Here is a 15168-nt window from a genome sequence, read left to right as displayed (position 1 = left end):
ATGTCATATGAAAGCAGGGAATCATAGCCTCAGACTGGCTTGAAAGGTTCACTTCTGTGGACTCTAACATTACTAACATTACACCTAGCTAGCATTTATTATATTTATACATGATATTCAGACATTCTCTAGTATATGAAGAGGCTGCCTGTTCTATTAACTCATTTTGGATAATAAATAAATAAATGCAGTTTACTGCAGTTTCAAGCTGGAGGTTGCACAATGGCAGGCTCTCAGTCAAATCTGGTCTCTATTAACGGCTAGGTGTGCTGTCATGCCAATTTCAGCATGGCTGGAGAGCCTATTTTGCTTGGTGCAGAAAAACAATCCGTAGTAATATAAATATTTAATTCCACTTAAAGTATCACTAGTGGTACTATAGTACCAGTGGTTGAGAACCTCTGCTGTAGACTCACTGGTTACAACATGGACAGCAGTGAATATCACCTGGTACGTTGAAGAGCCCACAGTTTGATATGCATAAAGCCACAAACCGTTTGCATCTGTGGTCGTTGCAACATTACTTATTATTATTATTATTTTTTATCCCACGATTTTGCAACCCATTTTTTCACTCAGTGTCCATTCTGTAATGTAATCCTGGGCGCTACACTTCCTCTGCAAACCTGGGTGGCAGCGGACTGACCTCATGCTTCCTTCTATGCATGAGGAGTCCAAGCTGCTTCTTTTCACCTGACAGAGGGGGATTTCCCCGGCCGGACGTAGCGCGTGGAAGGAACACGTTATTCCGACCAGTTCCTTTCCCCTCCATCAGGAGCCCCAGCTGACCAGGGGGAGGTAGTTTAGAGACCAGGATTACTGCATGTTTTTTGTGAGGGTACCTACCCTAGGGGACACGGGGAGAACATGCAAACTCCACACAGAAAGGCCCTTTCACCAACCCCGCCTCGGGTATAGGCACTGATGACGCGGAGGAGAGAACACGCCCCCAGCGCCCAGGAATACAAGCCCCCAGCGCCCAGGAATACAAGCCCCCAGCGCCCAGGAATACAAGCCCCCAGCGCCCAGGAATACAAGCCCCCAGCGCCCAGGAATACAAGCCCCCAGCGCCCAGGAATACACGCCCCCAGCGCCCAGGAATACACGCCCCCAGCGCCCAGGAATACACGCCCCCAGCGCCCAGGAATACACGCCCCCAGCGCCCAGGAATATACGTACGCACGCAACATTACTCATTATACCTCGACATTTTATGAAACAATGGTTCCTATACTGCAGGATAGGACAGCTGATGATTTGCAGGATGCCGATTTTCTTACTTGTGGGAGGTAATTACTGAAACCACTGAAAACAATGTGAATGTGTGTGTATGTGTGTGTGTGTGTGTGTGTGTGTGTGTGTGTGTGTGTGCATATGTGCACGCACGCACACACACACACACACACACACACACACACACACACACACACACACACACACACACACACACACACACACACACACACACACACACACACACACCACTCTTCAAGGTGGTAGCAGACAGAATGGAATGCTAATTAATTCACAATGGGATGCTAACAATGATGGTTTAAATTCAACACTTAAATTCAGCACATATGCTCCGATCCACACTGATGTGCACGTACCGCAAACTGCGCAGCACAAAGGAAATGCAGAGGAACATCACTGAGAGTTGGTGAGAAGAGAAATGTTGTTGTTTTGGATTGGACATAGAATATATTCAAATACACATGAGGCACAATATGAATATTTTTTCACTTTCTTGGAAAGTTGCAACTTGTAACCGTGAAGCACTCGGGCACCTGTTGCTTGGTTACAGATGCATACATGTATTTTAGTCTTGGTAATAGCAAGCTGTGTGCTCTTGAAAAAAATGCTGCAATATAAGATTTAGTGTGTATTTGCACACGCATGTGTGAGTGTGCCGATATGCTTTCCGACTATGTGTTCATGCTTGTGTGTGTTTATGGTTCGCATAGGCCAATGTCCATTGGGAATGATGCCCGCTGGGAACGATTCCTGTTGCGAATGCTTGCCCCTCCACTTATGGAATAGCCAGTGTACCCATTGTCAGAGTACTTGATGCAGTGCTTTGGCGTGATTCAAGTCAATTGGTTGGGAGATTGTCAAGATACGCAGGAGAAACATGGACAGACTCAAATCTATAGCTGTTGATGAATTGATGTGAAGAAGAAACATTATGTGTAGCCTCTTAACTTCTTTACTGCCATCTATAGTGTTCAAAAACTTTGAATCAAAAGCCGATCTACAAGCACACAACACATTGTGGCTGCATATGTGGTATCTTATTTTACAGGACACCCTATAGTCCTACCATACAACATACTGAAAACTGGAAGAGCACTCGAGGAAGTTTGTGAGACATGGCAGTCAGCAGATGAGATGTTCCTTGGTTGTTGTTTATTTCAAAGTACAGCACAGCACAGCACTGCATAGGCTCACACAGGAGCCTAGTATAGTGACCACCAGCCCAACTGACTGACCAAGTCATCGTATTCTGGTTAGCTTATTTAAGCAGTTTACATGAGTAGAGGCTGTCGAACAGAAAAATGTATAGACTTTGATCAACCATTTGCTCCCGCTATCAACACAAATTGCTTTGTTACACAAATTGCCACAGGAAGAGGCTCAGGAGTGTATGCAAACCATCACCCTCCTGTCCTCCTCACTCCAGGTGGGACTTGAATAACAGTAGAAGTTCAAAGACAGGCTTTGGGAACGACTGGCTTGCACAATTAAGCCAGCCAGCTAGTCAGACCTACTGAATACACAAGAAAGAGCCACATTTGTCCAAGAACATGAAATATTTAGAATTATGGAATTCCAGATTCTACACATACTGTAACTCAGGGTACAGTGCATTCAATGGGAAGCTATTGCATGTCTATGGCCAGCACTAGTTTTCCCGTAATACTAAATGGCTGAGCTACAGTACCATTTTCCCAGAGATCATAACAGTGTGTCTATGTGAAGCTAGCGGCCCAGCATAATCCATTAACATCGAGCATGTGTGTAGGCTATGTGTGTCCTCGACCAATGTGAACATGTGCGTGCGTGCACTGCATATTGACTGTATGTGTGTGTATGTATGTGTGTGAGTTGCTGTGCATATATGTACGTGTGTGTGTGTGTGTGTGTGTGTGTGTGTGTGTGTGTGTGTGTGTGTGTGTGTGTGTGTGTGTGTGTGTGTGTGCGTGCGTAGTCAGTCCAGGTATTCTTTGCTGCCCATAGCAATGTTAATATTCTGCACACACAGGGTGCAGCCAAAAGCCCATTAATCATGTTTGTGAATGTCTAATCTCAACGTTATTTGCTCTGGTTTCATTTTCATGGCTGTCTGTAAGATTTATAATGGCGTTTGGGAAAGCTGCACGTGGCGTACACACATGCAATGCGCATGTGTGTGTGCGTGAGTGCGTGCGTGCGTGTGTGAGAGTGCCTGTGCACGGAGCCCTATTTAAGCTGTATCACACCGTTATTGAAGCGTGTGCTTATTATGTGTCACCTTGTCACCTTGTTGAGTAGAAGACTGTCCAAACTGTAACAGTTAGCGCTCCCCTTGGGGATGGGTGGAGGGGCGGGGGATAAATCTGTGCACCAGCATACATGCACATACAGTATACACACATCTCTCATCGTTGTTAGTCTCAGCCTCCACACCTTGGTGTTACTTACTACTGTATAGGTACTTGACCGGGTTAAAGTACCGTGCCTGTCCGTCTCCATGCTGACTGTACCAGACAGCCTTGTGGTTAGAGTGTCTGCCTTGAAACTGGGAGGTCGGGGTTCGATCCCTGGCTGGGTCATACCAAAGACTGTAAAATTGAGACCCAATGCCTCCCTCCTGCTTGGCACTCAAGTATCAATGGGTTGGATTGGGGGTTCAAATTAATCAAAATGATTCCCGAGCGCGGCACGGCTGCATGCAGCTCACCGCTCCTTGACTGTGGGTCACCGCTCCAAGAGATGGGTCAAATGCGGAGAACACATTTCAATGCGGTAACACGTGTGACAAATCGTACGACTTTGTCTGTGGCGTTTCGACAGATCAGTCCGTCCAGCTGATGATCTGAGACGACATACAATTACAATTTACAATTTAGGCATTTAGCAGCATTTAGATAATCCAGAGCGATTTACATTAAGCAAGAACAAAAGCATGGGAATACATCACATAAAAGCATTTATCATGAAACATGCGTAAGCTAAGAAAGTAACAGTGGAATATCTATATAATGAAACTATACATATATACTACTATGCTATACATATGTACTATGGCGTGCTATGACTATATACAATGCAATTATAGTGCTGTCTACATAACATGCTATAAGTCTGTATCAAATGCTATCTAAGTCTACGGAAGTGCTATCTAAGGGGGTAGGGTAAGTGCTATGGGCCATGATGGAGTCTGAAAAGGTGGGTTTTCAGACTACGGCGGAAGATTGGGAGTGATGCTGCAGTTCTGACTGCAATGGGAAGTGCATTCCACAGTTTTGGAGCCAGAAGGGAGAAGAGTATGGGACGTGTGGAGCGTTGTCCCGGCGTTTTTAGTGAGGGTACTTCCAGCTTCCCTGCGTTGGCTGATCTGAGTGCGCGGGAGGGTTTGTAGGGTTCAATCATACTTGCAAGATATGGGGGAGCCTTACCTTTGGTTGCTTTGAATGCCAGCATCAGAGTTTTATATTCTGTGCGGGCAGCGACCGGGAGCCAGTGGAGGGAGCGGAGCAGGGGGGAGACATGTGAGAATTTTGGCTGGTTGAAGACCAAGCGAGCTGCGGCATTTTGGATCAGCTGGAGAGGCTTAAGTGCGCATGATACTGTACTGTATAGGCTTGGGGATCGTTAGCTTAGCGTGTAGCTACTGTTTCAACACACTGAACTTCATCTCCGCCTGTAATCCAAGTTATTTTTTTATTGACGCCCCTCTGAGCCTCCGACGCCGGTGCGGGGAGGCAAGACTTCTCCAGGAGAAGTTACTAGGGCAGGCAGGCTACATGTTGCTGCCTGCGACAAATAACACTGTCACCAGCCAGTGGTTGTGATGTTAGCTTAGCTTGCAGCTGCTTGTCCGTTCCAACTTCACTTCATCTAAACTTATTTCTTATTTTGTTACCCTGGCTGCGCAGTTGTGCTGCAAAAACAGACGGATCTACAAGCTCTCAACGCGTAGCGAACAGAGCTGCAAAAACAGGCAGGACGCGGCGCTTTGAGAGCTTGTAGATCTGGCTTTTTTGCGACCTGCAGTGAGCTGTTCTCACTTTACTTTTATGACACGAATACTTCGTCAATCGCCGATTTTCGGACAGACGATGCGCGATTTAAATAAATTGGCTTATCGCCCAACCTTAACACACACACACACACACACACACACACACACATACACACACACACACACTTTCCCCATGGCTGGTGCGGTTACAGTGGTCAGTGGGTGGAGAAAGGAGGACAAACAGATCTCATTACCCGAGACTAAGAGAGAGTGCCTGCAGAGAGCTGGCTGCAGACGACCACACTAAATGGCAGAGAATGGAGGCTGTTTGTCTAGACAAAAGCTGTCTAGGGACATTGATCTCAGACAGGCCGACCAAAGGAGCGATGGGGCTTGACTGGCACTGACTGAGTAGCGACGGTGGACGTTTCCAACCAAACGCTTCATAACATAAATGGGTACAGAGAAATCTCAGGCCTCGGCAGGCCATGGCAGCTACAGCGCCCGACGTAACTAAGCAACTAGGTTTTCTTGCGTCCCTCTATACTTAGTATAAAACCCATTCTAAGACCTGAGGCCGATTCTACAAATGCCTTCTAAATCAGTAGTTCTCACACTTTCATGATTTTTCAGAAATGTTCAAACTTAATGATGTACAGTACAAGCCTGCTAGCTCGCTAGCTGTGAGATCTGCCATTATTGAACACAAAAAATCTAAAATGACACTAATGCTTTCCCTGTTTTAATGCGTCGGTTAAAAGGTATGCACAAAGAAAAGAAAAAAGAAAAGATGATTTAAAGTTTCTCTTCACTGCTCTACAGAGTGACTGTGTCTACACACAGGGATACTCTACTGCATATTGATGTGAAGGATCAGAGAGGTATTATGTTACATTCTAAAGGCTCTTAAGGATCCATCCTCACACGCTGCCTTTTTGGGTCACAATTTAGGTTGACATAGTGTATTGCTGCAAGATCTAAAGAGATCTTGTAAGCTTGTGTCGATCCGCCAAAATAATGATAATTTAATTCACAGATAGCCCCCTACACATACTGTACGCTGTCTGAATCTGACAGTTACGTCGCCAGTTTCGTGATGCTGGTTGAACTTGGACACGCCACGGAAGTCCAGCCCATATCAGAGATGGTGCTTTCAGTCTGAATAGAGGCACGGGAGTGTGAAGACTGTGTGTAGAGACCGGTGGTGTGTGGAGACTGTGTGTAGAGACCGGTGGTGTGTGGAGACTGTGTGTAGAGACCGGTGGTGTGTGGAGACTGTGTGTAGAGACCGGTGGTGTGTGGAGACTGTGTGTAGAGACCGGTGGTGTGTGGAGACTGTGTGTAGAGACCGGTGGTGTGTGGAGACTGTGTGTAGAGACCCGTGGTGTGTGGAGACTGTGTGTAGAGACCGGTGGTGTGTGGAGACTGTGTGTAGAGACCGGTGGTGTGTGGAGACTGTGTGTAGAGACCGGTGGTGTGTGGAGACTGTGTGTAGAGCCCGGTGGTGTGTGGAGACTGTGTGTAGAGACTGGTGGTGTGTGGAGACTGTGTGTAGAGACCGGTGGTGTGTGGAGACTGTGTGTAGAGACCGGTGGTGTGTGGAGACTGTGTGTAGAGACCGGTGGTGTGTGGAGACTGTGTGTAGAGACCGGTGGTGCATGTGTGAAGACTGTGTGAGTTGAAGACGGGAGTTTTGTCCAAGAAAGCATCCGAGCCAGAGTGGTCTTGAGGAGAGGAGCTGAACTACTGAGGGTTGCTGTTGGTGAGCTACAAAGAGCAGTGGGGCTAACACCCTACACTACGCACGCACGCACGCACAACACACGCAACACATGCAACACACATGTGTGCAACCACTCCAAGGAACAGCAATGTCCTGACCTACCTGTGAGTATGTCCTAACCTATGTTTAGAGTACCAGTAGGGGCAAAAGTGGTGCTGTTGTGCCAGAAACAGAGAGAGAGATAGTGTTGCACTGTTGCCTGCTAATTACAGAGAGAGAGACAGGCAGGGGGAGAGGGGAGTTGCACCACTCAGTTCACACGGGTGTGATTTTATTTATTTATTTGGTTCAAATTATATACGTGCCTGAGTTTAACCAGGTAGGTTGCTGTAGTGTCCTACAGTGACCTTTGTAGGGGTTTTGGTGAATCAAACCTTTAATTAGGAAACCGCTACAAGCTTGTTGAACAAATGCAGCTCAACCACAAGTTGGCACTGTTTAAACAGCTGTCTAATCCTTCTTTAAACATGAAAACACGGAAAATAAACACCATCTTTGTCAGACTCATCATCAATAGGCATCAGCTCTGAGCCATAAATATAACAAATATAACAAGGTACGCTAGAGATGTTTCTACTGCGTAAATATGGAGCAGGCATCATTTCAGAAAATACTGTTATTTTGAGGCTATTGTGATATTTTCTGGAACGTCCAGTCTTGAGACTCGCTCGGGCTAATATTGATGTTTGGCCTATAAATACTGTGACAAAGCTTTTATGAAAGCACACTGCAGTATACATTACTGTCAGGTGGTGTGGGGTTCTACACACTACTGAGTGATAAACTCTTTTGCAAATAAAAATTTCTGTGTGAAGCTATATAGACGCTGTTCTCTACAATACAGCAAAACAAATAATAAACAAAAAATAAAAGTACTTAAAATTACTTTAAGTTATTCATGGCTGTATTTGTCCAGACAGAGTGTAGAGTGTATTTACACGCCTAGCATATTAAAGCTATTGAACCTAGGTCCCGCATGCGATCGTTGGAATGTCTACTGATGAGTTAGAACTGAAAGCTTGTTTGAGCAGCGGATAAATTGCGCTTTGACCTTCATGTAATACTTTTGGTCAGAGAGTCCGACACTCCGACACTCTACCCCAAACCCTAAACCTAACCCTAACCACAAGCACGACGCAATGCATGGCATCAGTCACACACTCTTCCCCAAACCCTTACCCTAACCATAACCGCAAGCATGATGCAACGCATGGCATCAGTCACACACTCTTCCCCAAACCCTTACCCTAACCATAACCGCAAGCACGACGCAACGCATGGCGGACCAACGCACTGCCGCGGAAGTGCAGAGCGGCAGTTGAGTGTCAAAATCCCCCCAGTTTCCCCGGCAGCACCGTGGCTGTTAACCGGCAGTTGCGGCGTTGAGTGGGAGCCGCGAGATGGAGCGGCAGTGGAGTGACATAATCCCCCGGCAGATGCCGCCCCTCCCCCCGGCAGCGCCGCGGCTGTTACCGGCAGTTTACCGGCAGTTGCGGCGTCTGGAGCACGGCTGCCGAACAGACCGACAGAGCAGTGGAACAGAGCTGTCATAATAAGAGCTGCCGACCCTCCCCCCGGCAGGGCCGCGTCTCATTGCCGTTGCCGGAGAATGCACTCGCTACTTCTGAAATCCTGAATATATCTATTTTTGAATTGGAATCCTGAAAAGTTACTTTTTTATTTAATTTCAAATGCATTAGTTATAGTTATGTTAATTTTATGAACTAAATACAAATACATTGGGCATAAAATAGACAATAATATTTTAATTAGTCATTAAGCTATACTGTATAATATACAGTAAAGCTTAAAGTATATAGTATAGACTGAAGTCATTAAAGTGTCATGTTTGGAATTGTAACAGCTGAAATCAATAATATATCAGCATTCTGATATTAACTTGCGATGGTGATGGTGGGGGCCACATGTGGCGCACGCACGCACGCACGCACGCACGCACGCACGCACGCACGCACGCACGCACACACACACACACACACACACACACTTCCCAATTTCAGTTGATAGTGAGGCTACGGTTGGTGATTAACAGGAGTTTGACAACATGAATAATGAGATGAGAGCCAATGAGGAACGGAAGAAGATAACTAGCAAACAGAACCACATCTCTAATCACAAGCACTATATCAGTGCAAGCCAGAAGCACACACACACACACACACACACACACACACACACACACACACATGCACACAGAGCTAAACAAAACCCCAGCAAAACTAAGGAGCTGCTGGTGGACTTTAGGCAGGGCCCGCCCACTCCACCTCTGCCCCTATAGATAAATGGCCAGGCAATAGAACACGTCGAAGCAGAGCCGGAGTGTTTTCATCATCCTCATGGGGGCCCCCCGCAGCCCCGCCTCCCCGCAGCCCCGCCTCCCCGCAATTACAGATTGGTAATAAACACAGCGGTACGATTTCAGAACACATGATTCACTCATCTTGTTTCAACATTACAGCATGCAATGTTCAACAGTAAAGATTTTCAATGATCAATAGTAATTAGATATATTAGATATAATATTCGAAGAAACTATAGCATAGGAACCACTGGAAAGAATGCGCAACTTGGATCTCTCCAAAGGCCCAGAATTAATTGACAAAAAACAAACAAGAAAGCAGCTTCTATAGGCCAATGTCCAAGGTGAGGACTAATACTACATTATTATTATTATGAGAGAGAGAGAGAGAGAGAGAGAGAGAGAGAGAGAGAGAGATACGGAGAGAGAGAGAGAGAGATACTGAGAGAGAGAGAGAGATACGGAGAGAGAGAGAGAGAGAGAGAGAGAGAGAGAGAGAGAGAGAGAGAGATACGGAGGGAGAGAGAGAGAGATAGCCGGTCACTCAGGGGAGAGAGAGACACTGAATCACTTTTTGTGCACGCAAATCTGCGAGAAATGCCACGATTGCACTGTAGTGTAGTTGGAAACAGTAGTTGCTCTCAACGAGGCTGCTCTCACGGTCCAACGCGTGGGGCACAGCGGTTTCAAAGACGGGGCATTTTCCTCCTGGTGCTCCTTGAACCAGGCGAGTCTCTTTGGTGAATTATTGTGTTATTATGTCACGACTCAAGAACAACTACCATGAAATTCTGATTCCGATTAGCATTTGAGTACTTGGGTGGCCGCACCCAACACTTTTAACACCTCTTGGACGGCCGGCGGAGTAGTCTCTCAAGACAGACTGTTGCCTCGCAACAGTTGAGGAACAACAGGGGAGGCGCTGTTTTCCCGAATATTTGACGATGGGATTCTCAGATTGCCGGCGGAGAGGTCCAAAATGTTCGGAAAATCTGTAATGTAAATGTAAAATGTCCACAAAAATCTTCATGGGGGCCTAAAGGGGCCCTGGGAGTCTTCATGGGGGCTATGGCCCCGTGGCCCCCACAGACTCTACGTGGTTGCGTCGAAGAGTATAAATACCTCGGCACCACCATCGACCACAAACTCACATTCAAGACCAACGTGGAGAACATTCATTCCAAGTGTCAACAAAGACTTCAGGTCCGACCATCGATCCTGCAGGGTTTCTACAAGTCTTTTGTAGATTCCATAATGACCTTCAACATCATATCATGGTTTGGTGTCATGCGTGCAATCAACCGGAACCTTCTCGACAGGGTGGTTAGGATCAGTGGCAAGACCATCGGGAGGAACCAGGAGTGACTCAGCAGCATCCATAAAAAACTGACAATAAAGAAGGCCTCTGAAATAGTTGAGGACAACACACATACCCTCCATAACCACTACGAAACTAATGCCCTCAGGCCGGCGATACAGAGCATCAAAACTCACAACAAGGGGCTCAGCTACAGTAGCTTTGTGCCCAGTGCACCTCCATCAGACTTTTGAACGCCTAGGCTGAATCCCCCACCCCCCTTCTCCAGCTGATGGACTATAGTGAACACATACAGTAGGTTCATTGCATACAGTGTATCAGATTACTAGTACTTTATAGAACTTTTAATATATTATGCTTTTAAGCAGTCGTTTTTTTTATTGTCTTTTACATAGTAACTGTGTAAATATTGTCTTTTCCTGTTGTCTAAAAATAAAGTTCTTTGAAATTAAAGTTGAAGAGCCTTGAACAGCCTTTTGCCGTTACACCTTCAATTTATTTGGAAATTCAAGTCGTGAAATAATTTCATTTAACTGGTAAACATGTCATGTGATAAACTGTATGTAAATAAACGTGAAGTTTAATTTGTGTTATTTGATCAAAATACCATTTCCCCCTCTCCAACAGGCAAAATGAGACATCTTACTATTAGCAACTCAGCCATTTATGAATGCAGATTAGATGAAATACATTATGTATAAAAGCCAGGGTCATCCATCCCTATGGGAGCTGCAGGCTCCTCAAGCCTTCTCTTTCAGAAGGCCTGTCACCTTCTCATGTACAGTAGGTCAGGGGTTCTCAATGTGGGGTCCAGGGACCCCAAGGGGTCCATGAGAGGATTCCAGGTGGTTCAAGAGAATACGCAACTAAATGATTGTTAGTACTAGGAACCAGATGGACCCTTATAATCAAATGGACACAGAGTCTAGGCCTAGTCAGTGTACAAATGGAACCAAATTAACTCTCAGAGTTAAATTAACACAGTAGAAAATGGAGGACTGTGGTCTAATGCATATCAAATTGGGGTTGCTTGAAATAAAATAATAAGGTGGAGAATCACAGCAGTAGCTGACGCTGTAAGATTTTTTTTCCAAAAACAGGCTTTCTGTGGTTTACGTTTGGCTTTTCAAACTGTTCATGGAACCGTGGCCATGGTCGTGATGAATATGCTGGCTTACACACCCGAGGACTACAGCAGCTACATCGTAGAATGAATGCGGCTTCGTTTATGGTGGCCAGCGTTGCATAACGGAGCCAGATGGCTCAGTTGGCCGGTGCCACGCCGCTGGCAGCCATGTCACTGGAAGGAGCTTGTTTCCTGCTTGGCCAACATGAAAGGCTGCTAAAACTCTTGTGTGTTCGCATTAGCGACAGGGTTACGAATGGCGGTTGAACCTTACGGAGCCTGTATTTAAAGCGAGACAGAGGTCTTCATTGTGATGCCCAAGAGGCCGCTAACTCCTTCCTTTCCACAGTTGCCAACAGGAACAGAGTGTTTCGAACAGGAAAACATACACACACAGCATGTTAAGGCACTGGGGCTCCTTGAGCAGTTTCCAGGGAGTCCCCAGCTAAATGATTGATAGCTGCAGATTTTACAGTTGATTGGGGTCCCAGAGAGATAAAAAAGAATAAATAATAATAAAAACATATAAATTGGTAGTCCGCAGCATATCAACCTTGCGTTGTTTGAGAACCAGTGTTTTTAAGGGAATGTAGACACCGGACAATGCTGCCTTCAGCAGATACTAAAAGGGCAAATCAATGAGGTTGAAGGAACATAATTGATCATGAAAGAAGTACTGACGAAAAGTCATTGGGGGCGTTGACAGTGGATCCATGCGGTGGATCCAGACATACGGTACTTACTGTTGTGAAGACATTTGTGTCTACGCCGTTGTGCATAAAGTACACAGAATAATCCTCACCGTTAATTCAATTGTTAGAGTTTAACAGTAGCCCACTTCTTTTTACAGTACACTGTAAAGGTCTGTTCACACTGGAAGCGTTTATTTCATGCGATTCATTTGCACGACAACGTCCACACAGACTGCGAATATAACACAGCGATAAATCGGCTTATTAACGAGGCCAAACCGAGGTCGATTCTTCGCCACAAATAAAACCATCCGCCTGATATGGAATAATCACATCACATTTTTGTTTAATTTATTTGCGAGGGGCGTGGCTCCTGGTTTCTGAATTAAATTAACAGTGAGGAATGTGCCCTATACACAAGGCATATTGTCATGAAATAAGAGTGTAACTTTACACTGACTTTAGACTGTCTATATGTTCTTCTTTTGAATGCATGGGGAGAGACAGATAGGGACAGAGAGGGAAGGAGGGTGGTATGTCGACAAAGACGGATATAAAACATGTGGTCAAAAAGCTCAGGTTCACAGAAGTGCCTTTTTGCAGGTCCAGATTGATCCCACACCTCTTTCCCCTATCCCGCACCCTGCCCCGTACGGGATTCTCTTTTTTGCAGAGCGTGGGAGTCCTACTAGTAAAGTAGCCGGCGCTTGTTTTGCAGCGCCGTATACTATTAGTAAGGCGGGGTTATAATATAACCTCACAAAAACTATGCCTAAACCTAACCTTAACCGTAAGGTTTTTTATACCGAAGACTGGCATAAAATAAACTAAAACAGCCCAGACTCTTCTTCATGCAACAAAGATGGCGAAAGCAAACATTCTTTGCTCTGTACTTGTATGGTATACAAAACAATAAAATCCTTAAAGCATAAACCTAACCTGTTAAAACAAACCCCCCCATCAGCGACCATCGACTCCCATGCTCAGCAAAAAAGGTAGTCCCTGCCTCAGCCATGCCTCACAGAGGAGGCCCTGTGGGGAACCATGAAGACAATGCACCCTGCCTGCCCCCCAATGCCTCACAGAGGGCAAGACACCAAGAGAAGCATAGAGCTTTCCATTTGGGGCTAATGCCAGTTTGATTCACCCTTGATGTAAGCAGAATGACAGGCTGTCTAGGGGTGCAGGGGTCAATGTGGAGCCGGGCCGTCTGCAGACAGGTGATAAGAGAGGGAGAGATAAACTCTTGTACACTCCAGGTGGAAAAGCGCTCCCGAGGGGAAGAGGAGGAAAAGGACGAGGCGTGTGTATGCATACCAACAAACAACAACTCTCCGGAAATAAATAAGTAAATAAATACAACAAAACACAGGGCTTGTTTGAATTTGCATTCCCTATCCTTGAAGTATGATCCCAGATATATAGAAAGATCGGAAGGGTAAGCAGCCACGTACAGTGCAATTGACCCCCAGGGGCTTTAATGGCTGTCCCATTCAGCGACTTCCATATATGCGTGATTACATTAAGGATGGAAGGGAGCGTGCACAGTGCCAAGGGACGGCTCACTGCTACAGGGAGTGGGTGGAGACACTGATGTGCATGGGGGGAGTGTGGGGGGGCAGGGTGAGAAGAATACAATGGAGTTTACCTTCTACGTCATTAGAGTCATAGTCTGCAGTGGAGCATGGATGGAAACAAGAGCACACACACACACACACACACACACACAAACACAAACACACACATGTGAAAGCGAAGCCACAAAACAAATAACATAAGCCATGTAATACAGCATGTAGAGAAAACGCTGATGAGAAAATGGCAAATAAATGAGAGACGTAAAAGAGTGGAACATTATCTTGAGCCGGTGAGCAAAGGATGACGCTGACACAGAACTCTGAAATGACAGTAGCTTGTTGTCTGCATAAAGGCTATACCGATAGCAAATCTCCCACAGAGATTTGGACAGAGCATTGGAAGTAACAGAACATGAGAAGGTGTGTTTACTTTGCTGGGTAAGGTATCACATGTGCCTGTTTAACTCCACTCTGCCACAGGCTGGCACATTATGAAAAGTAGCACTCTAAAGTGTGTCAGCATGTCACCTGCTACTCTACAAAGATGACCATGCAAGAACTTCCTTTTCAGGTGGGGGGTTGAGGTGAGGTCGTGCAATTCATCAGTATTATAAATTAGACATTAGGCACTCTCCTCCAGAAGTGGCTACAGACAAGAAAGTGCAATGGACTTTCTCAAACAACAACAAGGTACCGTAAAGGTATGGACATCCACAGAGACCGAAGTGCTAAAGTAACTACAGTGCAATTGTAGCTCTAGCGTCCATCAAAAACAACACAGTGACTACGGCGGGTGCCTTACCTTTGACCCTCTCGCCGCGATTCAGCTGGATCTCCCCGTCGCCCTGCGGTGAGTAGGGCTTGACCACAATGAAGGTCCGTCCCGGCACGGCGCTGTAGAGTTTCCGCTTGGGCCCGTGCGTGCCGGCGCCAGGCAGCGCGCTGCCGGTCACCGCGTGATGATGATGCGGGGGGCTGGGGTCTCGCTGCACCGAGCCGGGGCTGTAAACAAACACATAGGTTACCGTGGTGATGCCGGGCAGCTGGTAGCTGAAGCCGGTGGTGGTCACCGACATGGTCATGGTTTGAGGGGGATGAGGGGGGGGAAGAGGGAGGGGGTGGGATTTG

The 15168-nt window shown here is 46.2% G+C and overlaps 1 protein-coding gene across 1 annotated transcript in view; it reads right to left on the bottom strand.

Annotated features, from left to right (window-relative positions):
• Positions 1 to 15168, bottom strand: part of shank3a (SH3 and multiple ankyrin repeat domains 3a) — a gene marked incomplete at its 5' end in the record, with an annotated part of 286471 nt that overhangs the window by 93855 nt on the left and 177448 nt on the right. The window contains 2 exons of the mRNA XM_083764211.1: positions 14112 to 14135; positions 14843 to 15042. Of these exons, the coding sequence (XP_083620337.1) occupies positions 14112 to 14135; positions 14843 to 15042 (224 nt within the window). The remainder of the gene's footprint in view (positions 1 to 14111; positions 14136 to 14842; positions 15043 to 15168) is intronic.

The sequence above is a fragment of the Protomyctophum parallelum genome, assembly GCF_964188405.1.
Source record: "Protomyctophum parallelum genome assembly, chromosome: 4".
Taxonomy (NCBI): Eukaryota; Metazoa; Chordata; class Actinopteri; order Myctophiformes; family Myctophidae; genus Protomyctophum; species Protomyctophum parallelum.
The sequence above is the reverse complement of the archived record's forward strand: the minus strand, read 5'-3'. Positions and strand labels throughout refer to the sequence as shown.